This window comes from Haliotis rubra, unplaced genomic scaffold, assembly GCF_003918875.1.
Source record: "Haliotis rubra isolate DU_JTF1 unplaced genomic scaffold, ASM391887v1 Scf341, whole genome shotgun sequence".
Taxonomy (NCBI): Eukaryota; Metazoa; Mollusca; class Gastropoda; order Lepetellida; family Haliotidae; genus Haliotis; species Haliotis rubra.
In genome coordinates, this window is record NW_025767015.1 from 496,941 (window position 1) to 515,326 (window position 18,386).

General features: G+C 39.6%; 1 protein-coding gene across 1 annotated transcript in view; it reads right to left on the reverse strand.

The window, feature by feature from the left end:
- LOC124284672 (ras-specific guanine nucleotide-releasing factor 1-like) overlaps positions 1 to 18,386 on the reverse strand; it is a 1,084,942-nt gene that overhangs the window by 457,248 nt on the left and 609,308 nt on the right. The window contains exon 14 of the mRNA XM_046720776.1: positions 15,215 to 15,943. Within this exon, the coding sequence (XP_046576732.1) occupies positions 15,215 to 15,943 (729 nt within the window). The remainder of the gene's footprint in view (positions 1 to 15,214; positions 15,944 to 18,386) is intronic.

Below are 18,386 nucleotides of genomic sequence, written 5' to 3' on the forward strand. Positions count from 1 at the left end.
TAGCATTTTCGGGAGTAATTTCCTCTTCTCGAAACTACGAGAGTCACACGCGACTGAAATACAGGCAGAGAGAAAGCGCACGACCTCGCTATTGAATAATTACAGACAGCACAATCCGAGATGCACGCTAAAAACGCATCCAGAGGATCGATTACATTAACGAACAACTCAGGCGTGAAAACCATGCCGTTCAAACATTCCACGATGTTGACGACGCCTTGGCGAGAGAATACTTCTTATTAACTGGTAAACGATTGGAGCCACTCAATAAACCCACACTCTCTCAGTACTACACACCATCCAAGGGACAAATGGACCGTGAACTGGCCTTCATAGCGCTGGGTATAGCGGCGACTGCGTTGGTTGCAAAACAATTAGACTAAGTACTCATATAAGTATGCTAAACATGAGACCTGCTCCATACCGATGCGAATACATACTTATGGGGAAGAACAAACCCTGTGGTAAGAAATGTAGGACAGAGGGGTAATGTTGTTTCCACATGGGAAGCCCTAACTACTCGTGTTCTGTGTGTGGCATAGGAGTTAAAGGGCACTACTGCCTATGTAAAGCTCACGGGGCGAACGTAGTCAGACATCACCTCATCTACGAGAATAAAAAGGCCTACATAAAAGAACGTAGGCGACTTCTCAAGATAGACCCCAATTGGACATTGTGCACACCTAGGTATAACTATGTTTGTGGAAATTAACCCCAGGGACATCGAATCTCTGGTTAAAAACATACTCAAAGATGAATTGAACTTATGGGGGCGCTTCAGATTTCAGGTCACATTGGGAGTGGTATGGATTAAAGAGGGTGTTAAGTGTACTCGTCCCTTCACTTGTGAGGGGGACGTCACGACTCAACACCAGATAAATTGTTTTACAAGTATACAGGAATACCTGCACAACTTCAAGGAATACTATATCCAACAGTGTGAGTACTGGATTGAAACAGCCCATCTAGTGATTTTATGATATTTTTTATCAATTACCTCCCTTTACTGTGGTCCAATTAAACATTAATTCTCTTAGATGTGTACGCAATTATGACCACTATACGCGAGCTTAAGCAAATCGCCAGACAGAGAGGTGTGATCGGGTATTCTAGAATACGGAAGCCAGCCTTGTTGAGATTACTTAACATACAAGCCCCTCCTACGGTAAAACAATTAAAAGCTCAAGCAAAACAGCTTGGACTCACGGGTTATTCAAACCTGGGGAGAGCCGGGTTAGTCGCATTGTTATCACATGCCCCCGTAGCAAATCCCACTGTAAAACAATTAAAAGCCGAGGTTCGTGATTTGGGGTTAGTCGGGTATTCCCGTATGAGTAAACCACAGCTTGTAGAACTGTTACGGCAGAATAGAGCTATTGACCTACAGTTCGTGCGCACTGAGCGCGCTGTAGGTAACTATTTGAGAGGCTGGCGCATGCATGTTGATAGGAACATAGATATCACAGATATCAAGCCTCTGATAGCTGATAAAATAAACCAGGAACTAAACGATCTTGGAAGTATCAAGTTTCAGATCACAGTTAAAATGTCGCTCGATAAGCAAGTTGGGGGAGGGGTCACTGAGTACGTTCAGCCTTACTTCAGAGGTAGGCAAGAGGTTGTCACGCATACAGAGACCATTAACGCATCAATCGATACCAGTTTTCAGCAGATACGAGAATACCTAGAACGCTACACACACTTGGGGTCCGGGTGGGCTGTAGATAAAATCGATAATGTCTATCTAGACATAGCTAACTACGTGCCGTTCAGAGGCGGGTCATACCTAGACTTGCCCCCCTACTATAGGAAAAAACATGCCATAGTAAACGTTAAGAATAGAGGAGACGATTGCCTGTGGGTAGCTACCAGGTCAGCCTTGTTTCCAGCTGACACTCATTCAGACAGGCTTTCTAGCTATCCCCAAGACGATGGGCTCAACTGGGATGGTATAGATGAACCCACCCCCATATCCCAGATCACTAAAGTAGAAAAACAGAATAATCTAGCTTATAACGTCTTTGGGCACGAAGGTAACACAACAATAGTACACAGGGTCAGTCCAGTGTTGGGGGATAAGGGTCGCCAAGTTATCAATATATTCATGATCCAACGAGGTGAAAAGTATCACTACACGTGGATAAAACATCTCAGCCGGTTGTTGCACGACTAGTCGAAGCACGTTGGGAAAAAACACTTTTGTGTGCGATGCCTGCACGGTTTCAGCCGAGCTGATTTATTAGAATCCCACCGGGAGGATTGCCAAGGTGTGGGGCAGACGGCCATACGCGTTGACATGCCTAAGGAAGGTGACAATATCCTAAAATTCGACAACCACAAGAACCAAATGTCTGTGCCTTATATAATATACGCCGACTTTGAAGCCTTGGTCAAACCTGTTGTTGGGGATACTCCCAATACTCTACCCACAGGTGAGAGCTTCACACTCAAAACACAGGAGCATGAAGCCTGTGGGTTTGGATACGTTGTCGTCCGTTGTGACGGGGAAACGAAAGCTCCCGTAGTGTATAGGGGTCCTGACGCGGCTGAAAGGTTTCTAAAGTGTTTGCAGGAGGAAGAAAAAATTATTAGGAATGCGTTGTATAGAGTCACTCCCATGCGTATGACCCAAGCCGACAGGCTAGCTCACGCCTGTAGCACTAATTGTCACGTGTGTGACTCACCACTTAACGGTGATTCGGTAAGAGATCACTGTCACGTAACTGGTAAGTATAGAGACGCCGCTCACAGCGCGTGTAACCTTAAGCTTAGAATCAACCCTAAGACAATAAACATTCCCGTTGTCTTTCACAACTTGAGAGGGTACGACTCTCACTTAATCATGCAGGCCATCGCGAAAATCGATGGTAATATAACGTGCATCCCCAACAACATGGAGAGATACATCTCCTTCAGCTTAAACGGCCTTAGGTTCATAGATTCAGTACAATTCTTATTGTCTTCATTAGACAGTCTGGTCAAGGCCAACGATACCTTCCCTATTACCGATCAATACACGGACGCCGAGACTAGACCCCTGCTTATGAGGAAGGGTGTGTATCCCTATGAGTACATGGATAGTTGGCCTAAGTTCACCGAGACCAGACTACCCCCCATCAGAGAATTTTACAGCAATCTGACCGACTCGGAAATATCCCAAGACGATTACTCACACGCTATTAATGTATGGAATAAACTGGGTTGTAAGAACCTGGGTGACTATCATGACCTGTACTTGAGGACAGATGTACTGTTGTTAGCCGACGTGTTTGAGACGTTTAGGCGGACGTGTTTCAAGCAGTATAAACTCGACCCCGCATGGTATTACACCAGCCCAGGTCTGTCGTGGGATGCCTTGCTTAAAAAGACCGGAGTTAAGTTGGAATTGCTCACAGATTACGACATGCACCTATTCATTAAGAAAGGCTTGCGAGGTGGGATCTCCATGGCAGCCAAACGATACGCGAAAGCAAATAATCAATACGTGAAGGGCTACGACCCTAACAAACCAACCAATCACATTCTCTACCTCGACGCCAACAACCTGTACGGCTGGGCCATGAGCCAGTATCTACCCACAGGGGGATTCGAATGGGCGTCACATGAGGTCGATGTTATGAGCATCGCGCCGGATTCGAACAAAGGTTATATCCTCGAGGTTGACTTAGAATACCCCAAGGCATTACACACATCACACAACAGCTACCCCCTGGCCCCCGAACGTATGAGGGTTAACCCAGACTGGATGTCTGAGTACCAACATAACTTGTTAGGTGGGCGGGTGGCAGACGTTGAAAAACTCGTGCCTAACTTAATGAATAAGACCAAGTACATCGTTCACTATCGCCAACCTACAGCTGTACCTGTCGTTGGGTATGAGGCTGACTAAAATACACAGGGTGCTCGTGTTCGACCAGAGCCCATGGATGGAGCCCTACATCAGAATGAACACAGACCTCCAAAGCTTGCCACCAGTGACTTTGAGAAAAATCTCTACAAGCTCATGAACAACTTCGGTGTTCGGTAAGACTATGGAGAACCTGAGGAAACGCGTGACCGTGAAGCTGGTTCGGTCAAATGAGGAAGACAAGCTCAGGAGACTGATAGCCAGTCCGGCATTCAACCCCGAAAGCAAAATATTCACCGATGACCTAGTTGCCCTACACATGAAGAAAAACCACATAAAATTCAACCGGCCTGTTTACGTGGGGATGAGCATCCTCGATTTATCCAAACACCTGATGTACGACTTTTACTACAACGAGCTTAAGAAACAGTACGATGACAGGTGTGAAGTTCTGTACACTGACACGGATTCCCTGCTGATGGAGATTCGAACCGAGGATGTAATGCGAGGACATGAAAAACACCTCGATTTGTATGACACCAGCGACTACCCCAAGGACCATACCATACACAGCACGGTAAATAAAAGGTTCTAGGTAAGATGAAGGACGAGTGTGCTGGCACGCCCATAGCCGAAAGTACATAGGTTTGAGACCTAAGATGTACTCCATCCTGAAGGCCGACAATGGTGAGATCGGAAGGCTAAGGGTGTTAAGAAGTACGTGGTGAAACAACACATCAAACACGCCAGATTCAAGGAAGCCCTGTTCAAGACCCGTACTTTTAGACATAAAATGAACACACTTAGAAGTGATGGTCATAAGATATAATGGACTGACTATAAACAAGACGTCCCTGTCGCCTATGGACACTAAAGCGTTGGATAGCTATTGATGGGATAAAACACGTGCAGCGTATGGGCATGAGAAAATTGAACCAAGAACATAGGTATAAATAAATACCCTGTCGGGGTGACATGTCAAGGAACCAGAGAAAGTTTGAGGCTATTTACTATAGCCCGCGTGGGTACTGGAAAGGAGCTAGCGCTGTAGATAAGCTGCTAAAATGGCGCGAGTACCCCCGGAGGAAGCCAAAGCGTGGCTTGAAAAACAAGCCCTGTGGCAGATCTATTTACCGCCACCACGCTACGTGCCTAGAAGGAAGTTCGGAATTAACATACCTAATAACGTTCACCAGGCAGACCTACTGTTCCTACCCCACGATAAGAGGTACGAGTATGCCTTAACCGTAGTGGACGTAGCCAGTCGCTACAAGGAAGCCGAGCCCTTGACCACAAAAGATTCTGCCCAGGTAGCCAGAGGATTCGAACGCATATACAAACGCAGTCCGCTGACGTGGCCAACAGAGCTGCAAGTTGACCCAGGGCGGGAGTTCATGGGTGCCGTGTCACAACTGCTAGCCAAACACGATACAAAGGTCAGGCGTGGCACGGCCGGAGCCCATCGCAGCCAAGCCATAGTTGAGAGATTCAATAGGACTTTGGCTGAGCGCTTATTCGGCCATCAGTATGCGAGGGAGATGGCCACCCCGGGGAAAACGATCGACTGAATGGGTCGTGAGGTTGCCTAAGGTTGTGTCGGCAATCAACCATGAAGTCACCCGGCTCACTGATAAGAAACCGGCAGACGCTATAAAATTAAAATCAATAGTTGCAGAGTCGGCTGCTCCATTGCGTGGAAAAGAGAAACAGATACCAGATAGGGTCCTAGTTAGGTATCTATACCAGCCGGGGGAACACGAGGGTGATAGCCGTAAGCGAGCCACTGACCCAATATGGTCAATCAAAACTTACAACATAGATAAAGTTGACATCAAAGCAGACGAGCCGAACTTGTACTACTTGAGGGATGGGCCAGGGAGAGGGTTTGTAAGAGCGGAATTATTGATCGTACCGTATGGCACAGTGTTACCTCCTGTCAACACGGCATAGCCATGTCCCCGGTAGTTAAGCGGCGCGGTTCGTATCCCGCTGTCGCTTGAAATTTTTATAGGCTGGGAAAGCAGTAGGGGTAATGGCAGCAAGAGCTAAGGGTCCGACCAAAGCCTTATTTGGGAAATAAGGCTTTGCAGAGGCTTTTGTTGGACCTGGTCCAGGACAATCATTTCCTCTACTACTGCTATTTATGTTAATCATACAAATATTATTGTATACACTGTTCAGTGTGCAATGCCAAAGGGATAATCCCCATTGTGTTTAAGCTTGGGATCACATAAAATATTGGCAGATGATTGTAAGACATACACAGTACAACCAGAAATTATTGAGAATTTAAGATTGTAATTTTTAATTCTTTTTCACTCATTACTCACGTATTAAATGTGAATATTAGCAGAACATAACTCCAGATTCAAAGACAGGTGAACAGTTAGTATTTTGTCAAGTCACCATGGGCAGCAATGCAGGCTTAATGCGGCGGGGCATACTACTGATCAAAGTCGTGGTCCATGCTGTCCCAATATCAGACCACCTCTTCTTTCAATTTCAGCAATATTTGTCAGATTTTTCTTATTGACACTTTCCTTCATATGTCCCCAAACATTTTCTATTGGATTTAGGTCAGGGCTATAGCTTGGCAAATCTAATAATGTCATATTTATGAAACCAGGCCTGTGAATGCTTTGAACGATGTTTTGGGTCGTTGTCCTGCTGAAAAATCCAAAAATTTCCATAGAACATGTGAGCAGATGGAAGTACCGCTCACTGTTCATATTCCCTTCAAACACACAGAGGGGCATTGCCCCTAACACAGATATGCCACCCCACACGTTAAATTTTGGACTGTACTTTGGGCGTTGATACAAAGGTTTTTCAGTTTGATTGGTCCAGAATTTCAGTATATTAGGAAACAGCCACACAGAACTTTCATCTGAGAAAATCACATTGTCCCAGTTAAAATTTCTATGCTGTAAGCACCAGTTCAACCTTCACTCCTTTTGTTCAGGTTTCATGATCAGTGATGGAATTCCTCGACTTTTCTGCCAACCCATTGCATGCAGCTCAGTTCTAATTGTCTCCTTACAGACAGCCACAGTTCCTCTATCAATCATATCCAGCCTTAAGTTTTCTAAACTCCTTCGTTTGTTTTTAGAAACAAGAATACCAAACCGCCTCCTGTCACCGACAGTCAATTTTCTGGGCCTACCTGCACCTCCCTGGTGCTCAAGGCCATATCCATTTGCAATATTTTTCAAAACACGATAAACAGTAGACAAAGGGATGCCTGTTCTACTTGAAATCACTTTAGCTGATCTGATGTCCTTGTTATAATACTCTACAATCAACTTCCTCTTCTCTAAATCATCCATACTGAGGATCACTGAAAATGTCGTCTGCTAGCAAGTAAACAAAGGGGGATAACTCTTCACAAACTAATGAAAAAGGATTAACAGAGTTGTCTCTCTTGAATGAAACCATGCACTTGTTAGCTGGTCAAGGTTGTTTATACTAGAAATCAAATTAAACATATTCCTAAAATTCTCAATAATTTCTGGTCATACTATAGATAATGATTTGTGACCACAACAGATGCACTTTTCCTTCTTGTGACTTTACATACCGGTGTAGCAGGCTATTTCTTCCCCAATCTAAACTTTCCCCAGGGAGAATCTGGCCAAGGCCAAACTTTCCACGGTTAACTCATTAAGGCCGAGAGCAGCATATATGGGGCAAACTAATCAGCTCCTCACAGCGAGAGACATGTTTATGGGGCAGGTAATTGGCAGTTTCTCATGAAATCTTTTACTACGTTTGTTACAAAACACAGTAAGTTGGTTATTCAAAAGATTCTTAGGCATAGCCAGAAGTAATATCATAAGTTATTACATGTAAACCATACAAAGGTATTTCAAGCATTTTTGTTCAAGCTGTTGAAAGTTTCATGTTGATTTGAATTGTCGGTTTTCTATGCAATTTACATGAGCATTGTGTAAAACATTTGTATTTGATCTCTGTAATTATCAAATCCGGTGTAATTATCACGTGTATCAATGAACTCAGTCTCTATTGATCCATCGTCAATAAAAGCTGGATAGTATATCAGTTACGGTATCGATACACATGTGTATAATCATTCAATCAGATTACAGTAATGAGATAATTGAACACCTCTTTCGACCTTGAAATAACAGCCTCCGGTAGAATGCATGTGTAGTTACGCCCTTGTTGAAAGGTTTGTCCCGTGACAAGTGTAAATTAACAGATTCGATGTTGTATCATTGGACAACCTGCTTCATGGAGTCACGCCCCTCTTTATAATAATTCAGTACCGTGTCACTTTTTGAAATCTATAATACATGTACTTCAATTTGGATATTCATTCGTATCAAGGTGAAGATTATATTTACATGTACAGCAAACCATTGTTTTATGTACTAGTTGTGTGCGTAAAATGTATGTGAAAATAAATACTATCTCTACTCAATGGTTGGATTTCAAACACTTTGTTTACTTATCGAAAAACACTAAAATGTGTTTTCGATCTCTGAGATCTATCTACTCCTATTTGTCTTATGTGTATATTTCATAGATCGTTACGATTATGTATGTTTACAATACACAAACTGTTACATGATAGCTTGAGTTGATAAAGCCGAAACCCAGCATATTGACTGGTCAACGGCATAGCCAATAATCAATCTCTATCCAGCTGTTGAGTGACCAAACGTGGTCTTCAGAAATTTCGCCCACGCCCCATCACCTGTCCCTTCCTTTGTGACAGGTATCTCATGATACGATTGGTCATAGACAACAAATGATCAGCCACTATATTGAACAACTGAGATACCGCACGTTCTATTTGGGAAATTTGATGACGCCCTATCATGTGACTCTTTGTTTTATGTCTATATAAGGAATCTGTATTATACATTTTTTATATGTATGTTCGTATGATAACATATGTTTTTGCATTAAATCTAGATGAAACAAAATTATGAATATGCTCTATGTTAGTCACAGACTAGCGTAAAAGTACTTTCGTTGAAATATTCAGTTTACACTAGAAATGTATCGGCCAAAAAGCTAATATCGTAGAAGATTATAAAGCACGTAAGTAAATTACAGTATGTCATTGTCATAGATGTTTTGTAAAATTAAACCTCACACATTAATATCAGAGAAAGAAATTGTTTATGTATGTCTCATCTCTTACATACAAAGAATGTATACATATGTTGATAAAATATAAATGTACAAGCCGCCAAAGGTATACAAGAGAAACTTGCAATAAAATTACATAAAACGTTGCAATACATGATATGTATTCACTTGCTTTCTTTTAACTTGTATCTTTACGACACAATTAAACAATCAGAGCTTGTTTGTACAACTAGACAGTTTCCTGTCATCCCCAAAACCTGCCAGGGAAATCAGGTGTGAATAGCGCTAATTAGCTTCGCAACAGCGAGCAGGACAATCAGCGAGGGGTTCCAGGTGTTGAGTAGTGAAGTGGCTCTCAGGCTTAATGAGTTAAATTTTGTCCTGGGATATTATTACCCCAGGGAAAGTTTGGGCTAGGCTAAAGTTTCCCCCTCTAGGCTAAACTAGGATATTTTGTTCTGATTCCTATGAAAAGAGGGGAGATTCTGGCCTAGCTAGGCTACTTCTTCCCCACCATTGCTCTTATATCAAAAGGGGGAGAACAAATTATTACAAACATCAAACCCGACAGTAGTTTTGATTTCAATTTTGGTACACATTTTTGCCAAATCGTCCATTCTTGCCTCTGACTTGGGTGTAGTGATTTGAATGCATACATGTTTGAACAGCATATATCTCTAAATCCATCCTGCCCCTGTCGCCATTTCTATGAAGACACATTGCATTAGTTCTTCATCTGTCCAAATCATGTCACGGTAAGATGTAAACAATCAATTGCACATTTGATGGGTAAATAAGATGTAATATACACAGATTGCTTGCTCTCTTGTCATGCTGTTAATTATCTAATATTTGTTGTATTTATGTATAAATGTAATGGAACATTATTCACATAAGCTTGTTTACTAATCCATAATCACTTTTGGTGAATGAAATATGATTTAAACATATTCATTTCCAAAGAAAGGTACCGGATTGGTAAACAAGCATAAGCTTATATGAATACCGCTCCGGGATACAATGGAAGGAAGAGTAAACATGTCATGATGAATGTACAATGTGAATGATATATAAATGTTGTAAAAACGAGAAATAACGCCAATCATTGTTAAACAGTATATATGTCATATGAAGAAATTATTTTGGATCAAATCTGCCTGTTAAATTTATAAACGAGTGCAATGAAATTAATAGTTCTTTGTTTACTATCGAGGAACAGCTTTGGTTTCCAAACAAAATTGATTTTAGGTCAAATGCTTTAGTATAAAAATACATAATTTGACGTATATCGTTGTAAAGAGTTACAAGAGAAGAAATAATGAGCAGAGTCTTCATAGTTGTGGCCACAAGAGCAAGATGATGTTGGAGATATAAATCTTTCATATTTCTGTGCATTAAGGTCACTACATTCAAGTCGGAGACGAGAATGTATGATTTGACAAAATCTACTACCGAAATGTAAGTCAAAATTACTGTAGATATTAGAATCATTAAAAAGTACATTTTTTTAATCTTGATAGGCACGGTGATTCTCTATGTTCAGCTGGTAATGAATTCCATAATTTAACAGTATCTGGAAGAAAGGACCTCGCATAATTTACAGATTTACAGTTTATAGTTTGAAGATTTGAATCACCGCGCAGATTATAACCAAGATATATGATACTCTAGGCGGAACAAGGTTACTAAGGTAACTTGGCGTAGTGTTATTAACCATTTTGTAAAACATAGTCATTTTATGAAGGTACTGTCTACGACACAACGGGTGACAATTAGTTTCTTTGTATATTTTATGATGGCTAGTATCACGAACAGCACCACACACGGTTCTTAGAGCATCAAGATTGAGCTTTTCAAGTATATCTGCTTGCTGTTTGGTACAATTATCCCATATATGACTGCAATAATCAAAAACTGGTAATATGAATGAAATATGTTTCAGATATCCAAGGGCCAAGTATACCCCCTATCAAACCTTGTCTTTTGAATTTAGAATAAGACACTGTAGTGGAATGATAGATGATACAGCATTTGATATGTATGTGACCTGTAAATTGTTAAAGAACAAATAAACTTTGTGTTTTTGCACTCTTTTAACTATTACATATGAAAGATTTGTGGTTAGACTTATGCGGAAATACCAAATTCATTCTTAAAAAACTTGTGGTTAATTAATACCGAGCGATTAAAAGTTGCCAAAAAGTCACCTGCTTCACTCTCGCCCACCAACAAAACCACAGACAGGTTACGTAACATTGTCGCCAGAGCACTGCAGTGACGTCATATGAGGAACGATTTTCAGTTAGTTGTATAGAAAGTGTGTAGCACGCTCATCATTTTGATGATTTCTCGACATCAACGACGACATGCCGAATCGTTGCTTTGTCGTCAATTGCTCCTAGGGGTCGGGCGATGGTGTCACCATGCACAGATTTCTACAGGACCCCGCAGTTCGTACTAAATGGGTTATGTTTGTGAGTGCGAAGCGAGCGTTGTGGAAGGCTGAAACTATATCTTACTTGTGTTCAGATCGCTTCACGGAAGTTAAAGAATCAAAACCACTTACTAGTTGCAGTAAAATATGTATATGATTGATGACCATAAAGATTTTCCACGACACAACTTGTAACATAACGATTTCTTCCTCGGAAGTGAGGTTGTGGTCGAAGTAACAATAATATTGTAAGTAGTATTATATTGACCCCCACCTTGCTTCCGTGGAAGAAATCGTTATGTTATAAGATATGTCATGCAAAATCCTATTGGCCATCAATCAAATACATATTTTACTACCAGTAGAAAGTAGTTTTGATTTTGTAACTCAGTGAAAACAAACCTAAATAGCATTTATCCTCAGACTGGCGGATGTTCACGTCAGGGCGCCGCCATTTTTTAAAATCGTAAAGTGACGGGCTAAAGTCTGTGAGAATTAATGAGATTATGGTTTGTTTTCATCAAGTTAGAAAATCAAAACTACTTTCTACTCGTAGTTAAATATGTATTGGAATCATAACCAAAAGGATTTTGCATGACACAACTTATAACATAACGATTTCTTCCACGGAAGCGAGGTGGGGGTCGAAGTCACAATACTGCGCCATAAATTTCTTGCTACATTCACATGGTTAATGTCCACTCACCAGTATGTAGATACTAGTCAATGTAAGTCTTTATATTTGGTCTTATAATCCTTATTAGTTTATTGTCATACTTGTATGCATTTTGAAACTAAATAAAAAGCAGACGATCTGCTGATACTTATAGTGAATTTATAACAGAACTGTAATATCTAGACATTTTATAGTTTGCCAATGTGAATCATAATTCGCACACACACCCTAGTGTATGTTGTCTGTCTCATTACACTTCACGGCGAAAACAATGATTCTGTTGAATGCTAAGACAGATGAATAAAAACAAAATGCAAATATTAAAATTAAAACAGATTAAAGTTATAGAAACAATGTCAGGCTATTACCTTGTTCGAGGAATGTATCCATCAATATCCACAAAAACGAGTGATATGCCATTCATCTGCAGCTGTTCCAAGTGGTGTGTCTTTTAACAGTTTAATATACGAAAAAGTGATAAATCTTTTCAGGTATTTCACATAGGTGTATAGTGTCATTGGTCACCCAAGATATCACACCTGGCAACTAATTGCATAATGTCCGCCTTTCTTTAAAAACAGTAATTTAGTTAGCCAATAATGAGCAATCAATCAATGTATTGCCGGTTAATCCTTTGAAAGAAGGACGTTGTTTTTACGCTGACACCGACACGACAGAGTGTATTCAGTATAGATTAGTTAATCTACATACATAAACACTACCTTTTGACAAATCTGCTGTGTAAGATAAAAGTAATTAATCAATCAGCGTGTTATCAGTTAATCCTTTGATCGATGTTTATAATGTTGAATATTAACTCCAGACACAAGAAATGCCAAATGGGAACCTTTGTCGGGTAATCTAAGTGGTGTTACCACTAATTATACCTGTTATAAATTCATTAACTGACCATCAAGTGAATGATGACAAATAACATGTGTAGGTTTATACCACCTAACACGGGTTACAACAAGGGAGTATTAGTTGCTGTATTGCATGTGAAAAGTTATGGGCCGACACTGTTTTGAGAATACAAACAGATTTTTACATGACATGATTAAATATCGAGGTAAAAAAACACAGAAATGGGATCAATTAGGATCAGTCATTACACAAATAAGGCCTAATGACACCAAGCGATTTTGACAGAATCGTCTATGAAAACAAGTTGTAACTCGGCAAACTAGGCAAAACAGGAGACAAAATTAAATGACAGTAGATTGTGAGAACATATAGCTTTCATTTTCCACAACAGTTGTCACGATTTCAGGTTTATACAAACCTGTACACAAGATAATTTTCCCCCTGAAATGTAGATAAATTCTGCATCGGCCCTCATATCTATTCCTCATATGACGTCACAGCGACGCCTCGCTCTGATTGGTTGAAATTTCAATCGCGGGTGAGAATTGTGCACTGTTGACAAAAAGGTCGATTTAAGTTAATTAAAGACCGAAGTGAGTAGTTTTAATGACGGGGTTTCATTTATAGCGATGCCAGTTAGTGATTTATGTATTTCTACCCCCCTAGAGTATATGTGATCTTTAATGGAACTTGACATCAACATGAATATCTCATCAATGTGTTCACATGAATAGCTATGTCTTGTTTTCATTTCTTTTCAAGATGAACATAAACATGAAAACAAGGTTGGGGAAGAAATAGCCTAGCGAGACCAGAATCTCTCCCTTTTGATATAAGAACAATGGTGGGGAAAAAAGTAGCCTTTAAAGTTGATTCAAGGGTGGCTAAACTTTGGCCTTGGACAAATATTCCCCGGGGAAGATTAAGCCAAGGGGAAAGTTTGTCCTTGGCCAAAGTTTCCCCAAGGAAAGTTTGGCCTGTTACACCGGAATTATCCTTGTCCTCCATTCACATCACCTGTGTGTTCCCAGATCACGTGATTACTGTGCCTAAGTTAATTTCGGCATTTGGCTTCAAGCAGTGTCTATAATATTGTTTCTTCTCCCACTTTAGGGCATTGGGAGAGGTTTTGATACTTAATTTTCTTGGCATCAACCCACTGCTCATTTGCATGACATCTTTGGTGTTAATGGCTGGTATCCTAATTGGGGGTCTTAATTCTGATAGTTTGATGCCTGGTAATGGACCTGTATCTGGCAAAAAGACAAGAGCTGACCCCTCTTCAGTACAAACTACAAATCAGTCACAAATTAGTTTTGTCACATGTGAAATGGCCTTCTTTAATCCCCTCTTGTCTTAGCTATGAGTGTATAACCATCAATCATTTTTGCTGGACAAGTAAGAAGACCTAAATAGGCCACCTGTTTGGGGGGATGATTTCACCTCTCAATTTTTATCACCCATTTCACACTATTTCTCTTTTTCAAACATACTTTTGTTCAGAAATTCATGATTAGTATGCAGAAAAGACTTAGTATTAAAATTTGCTATGCTGTCCTTTAAACAAAGTTTTCTTCAGGCTATTTCCTAAAAAAACAACTCAGCACAGGACTGTGCTAAAATCATTTCACTGCTGTGAAGGTCCATCCATCAGATGGTTTCATAGACAGTGGCAGTCAAAAACAGACAAAACCTTAATGCATCCCCAATTCACAGGACTGCTTATCAATTAAATATAATAAAACCAGTATAATTAAAGACAACAAGAATTTCAGGAAATTTGAAGCAAATTCAATTTGCAAGCATGTCATATGAAGATTTGTCAAATACTGATAGATTTCAATCAAACTGCAATTTTTAACAGTTCCATAGTTTGTGAAATCTATAAATATTACCAGGGTCATAAGTCATAGGATCTTAAACTAGACTGACCTTATATTGATTTAGGAACAAATGTAGTATTTTTATCACTTCTGCATAAAGAGTTGAGATAGTGTGTGAAAATCAATCAATATGAAGGTGATCAGCGATCCTATGGTCTGGATCAAATTATGAGAAAACAACTTCAACACTGAATTTGAACAATCCATCTACATGATTTGTAAAACAAGATAACTAACATACATGCATTCAGTCATATCTTGCAGAATTAAAATAATCAGAGTTCACCCATGTGTTTAGAAGTGCTTGCCACTCACTCTGATGAGATGAGCAAAAAAGACAAAACTCAAAAGTTACAAGTTACATCATGTTACTTCAAAACAACATTACTCACATGGTCGAATCTTAGTTTGAGGTGCGATGATATTTGGTGAAGAGTTACTGTAGCTAATAGGTGATGGTGCCCTTCTCAACTTTGGACTCGCTGATGGTGACAGGCTAGGTGAAGGACCTTGAGAATGACTTTTTCCATATTTGATACAATCTAATGGTGAAGGTATACGGACTGGCGAGGAGGAAGCTGGACGTCGGACAGGGCTACTGCATGGGGACAGAGTAAGAGCATCAAGATTGAATGATGAGTCAGTCACCTTGCATGGACTTGACACCCGCCTCTTTGGACTACTCTGAGTGTCATTAATACTGTACACAAGTGTAGCCTTTTTAGGACTCCCACACAAAGATGGTATTGGGCTGACTCTTGGTGTTCCTGGGGTTAAAGTATCAGAACTTGCTGCAGAGCTGACTGTATTAGGGCTAGTAATAGGGGCAGCAATCAAATTGTCTGTAAGCACCATTCCACAAACTTTGGCTGGTGGGGCAAGTTTGCCCTCACTGTCACTACTATCACAAGTATCTGGCGTGGATTCTCCAATTTCATAATCGGATAGCAAAATACCTGAGGAAGATGAGTCATCTGTAGTTATTGCAGGCACATCCACAACATCAGAATCACACAGTGTTTCACATGATGCAATTGGTGCCAATTTACATTTTGGTGGACTCAGATAGTTGGCAAGTTCTGATCTGCTGTCATCACTCTCTAGAGATTCACTTCTATCATCTGAAACAAAGAACAATTATTGTTTTTTTCACATGTTTTAGGACTGTACACTGAAAACAAGAGAGTTAAACCTTAATAATGTTGTTGGTTTTTTTGCCAACAAATATAATTCCACAAACTTTACTTTTAAAAGATGTATACACTGGACAACACTAACAAAATGCGTACCTATGACATAGGTGCAACTAGAAGTTTATGTCAATGTTTAGCTATGTTTCATGTGTTTGATGTGACTCTGTAAAATCAACATAGAACAAATTGAAGAGCAATTGGAGAACCTTTGTCACTATAATAATATTAATAACATTGAACTGTAATACCATCAAATTATTTCTCATTGAGCCAAGAGATCATATACATGAAATAGACCTTAAATAAGCAAAGAAGTCCTAAATACCTGCAGGTGGGGAAAATGTTCAACCACACTTCTGCTAAATAATTCCTTTGCCTTTTCATGTCATATTAGTAAACATATACAATTACGAAACTAAATGCAAACAGCAATACCGTGCTTCAAGCAATACTTCTGTTCATGGGATTATCCAGCTTGACATACAGGAATCCTAATGGTTCTAGCTCAGTTGGTTTATAAAAATTATCATTTCTAATTCGGTATATTCACTTCTGGTTTTGGAAAACACATGCTTACATTTCTAGAACTTATAACATGAAAGTCTAATTGTTCCAGCTCCTTTTGTTAGATATGTAAGGATTTGTTTGTATCACTGCCAGTTTTAGAAAACACATACTGCCTTACACTTCATCAAGAGCAATATTCATAAATTACTGCTTTAGGGGTTGGTAAGGATTTTGCTCTTAATGACCCTCCCTCTAAATGTTGCATACCATTTATATCATTTATTTAAGTGCTCCAACATCCCAAAACAAGTCATGTGCCCCATCCAACCCAAATCCTCAACCCCCAACTGAAGATTTTGTACTTTCTCTTTACAAAGTCCTATCAAAATAAATATATATACAACTACCCTTCAGAGTTTTAGATTAAGCGGCAAATGTCTTATTGTGTGATCATCATCCATTGCTCTTTCAAGCAAAGCAAAGTAAAATTAGATATATTGGAAATCTCACCACTTTTTATAAAACCATGGTATTATGTATTTACTGTATGTTTTGAAATCTGAATGGCACATATTTACTATAGTCTTTCAAATGAGTTTCTCTTTTTTCATCCAATCGCCAATGATCATTCTAAAACATTGCCAATAATGTTTGAATAACTTCGAATGTTTTGGAATTGCTGACTTTGTGTTTTGATAATTAGGTACCTCACCCAGATAGAACTCAACTGAATAATTTACTAGAACAAGGGCCCTTATTCTCGAAACGTTTGTAGCCCTAAGAATTCTTAACTTTGATCGTAGCCAATGTGTTAAGAATGGGCTTAAGAAGTTCGTAGGGCTACGAACGTTTTGAGAATAGCTAGCCTGGTATTTACTTTTATGTTATGTGATAAAAATACATATATTTGTTAAATGTATATGCAGACATTTTGGGCAGTCATTGGTTCAGTCTAGGAACTGTTTTCAGTTTTAAGTTGTTTGATTGACAGCTCTGTCATGTCTAAGGATTTGCAAGGGTGCCCATAAGTTACAAACTACAGTCGTGCAAAAAGTATTCGGACACTTGACATAATTTCCATTGACTTACATGTTAATTTAGTGTAGCATAAATAATTTTCAGGAATTTAATTTTCGTAAGATCCAAGTCATATTTTGCACATTTGTGAGGAATCATCTTACCTACAATCATATAATTTCTGTTTAATTTTCTGTTGCTTACTTATCGAATGGACACAAGTTAATCAACATGTGTACAGTGCCCTGAACTCCTTTAGCATGGCGGCCTATGGGATAGTGGATTGTGGAACCATACATAAGTTGATAAATGTGATGTCATTAGTTAAATAGTGGTCAGAAAATTGAACTTAAGTTATGTGCGCAGAGCAGAGATGATTTTAAATTTGCCTGTTAAATTTTACAAAGATAATAGAAATTACTGTCCCAATGAATGCACAAATTATACCATACCGTCAAAAAACATTGACTGCCCATTGTCTAGAACCAGTCCACCTTAAGACAGACAGACAAAATAGTTTATTTTTGTGTCACGTGAATGTACATTGCAATTTAAAAGGCAGTGGTAAAAATATAAAATATACAAACACCAGTGCCTGTTGATGTAGTGAGCGATGTTTGGTGGCAGACTTTAGAACACGCCCCTGATGGTCGAAATGTTGAACATTTCACCGACTACATGACAGGAACCAGCAAGGAAATGTAATAGTATTAGTACAGTGTTATTTATGTCTGAATCATCCCCCATCGATGGTGAAAAACTGGTGTGTTTGATGGCGGACCATCGTTGGATGTGTCCTTGTTTTAAATGTAGCCATAATATTGAGCAACAATGTCATGGATGGGGT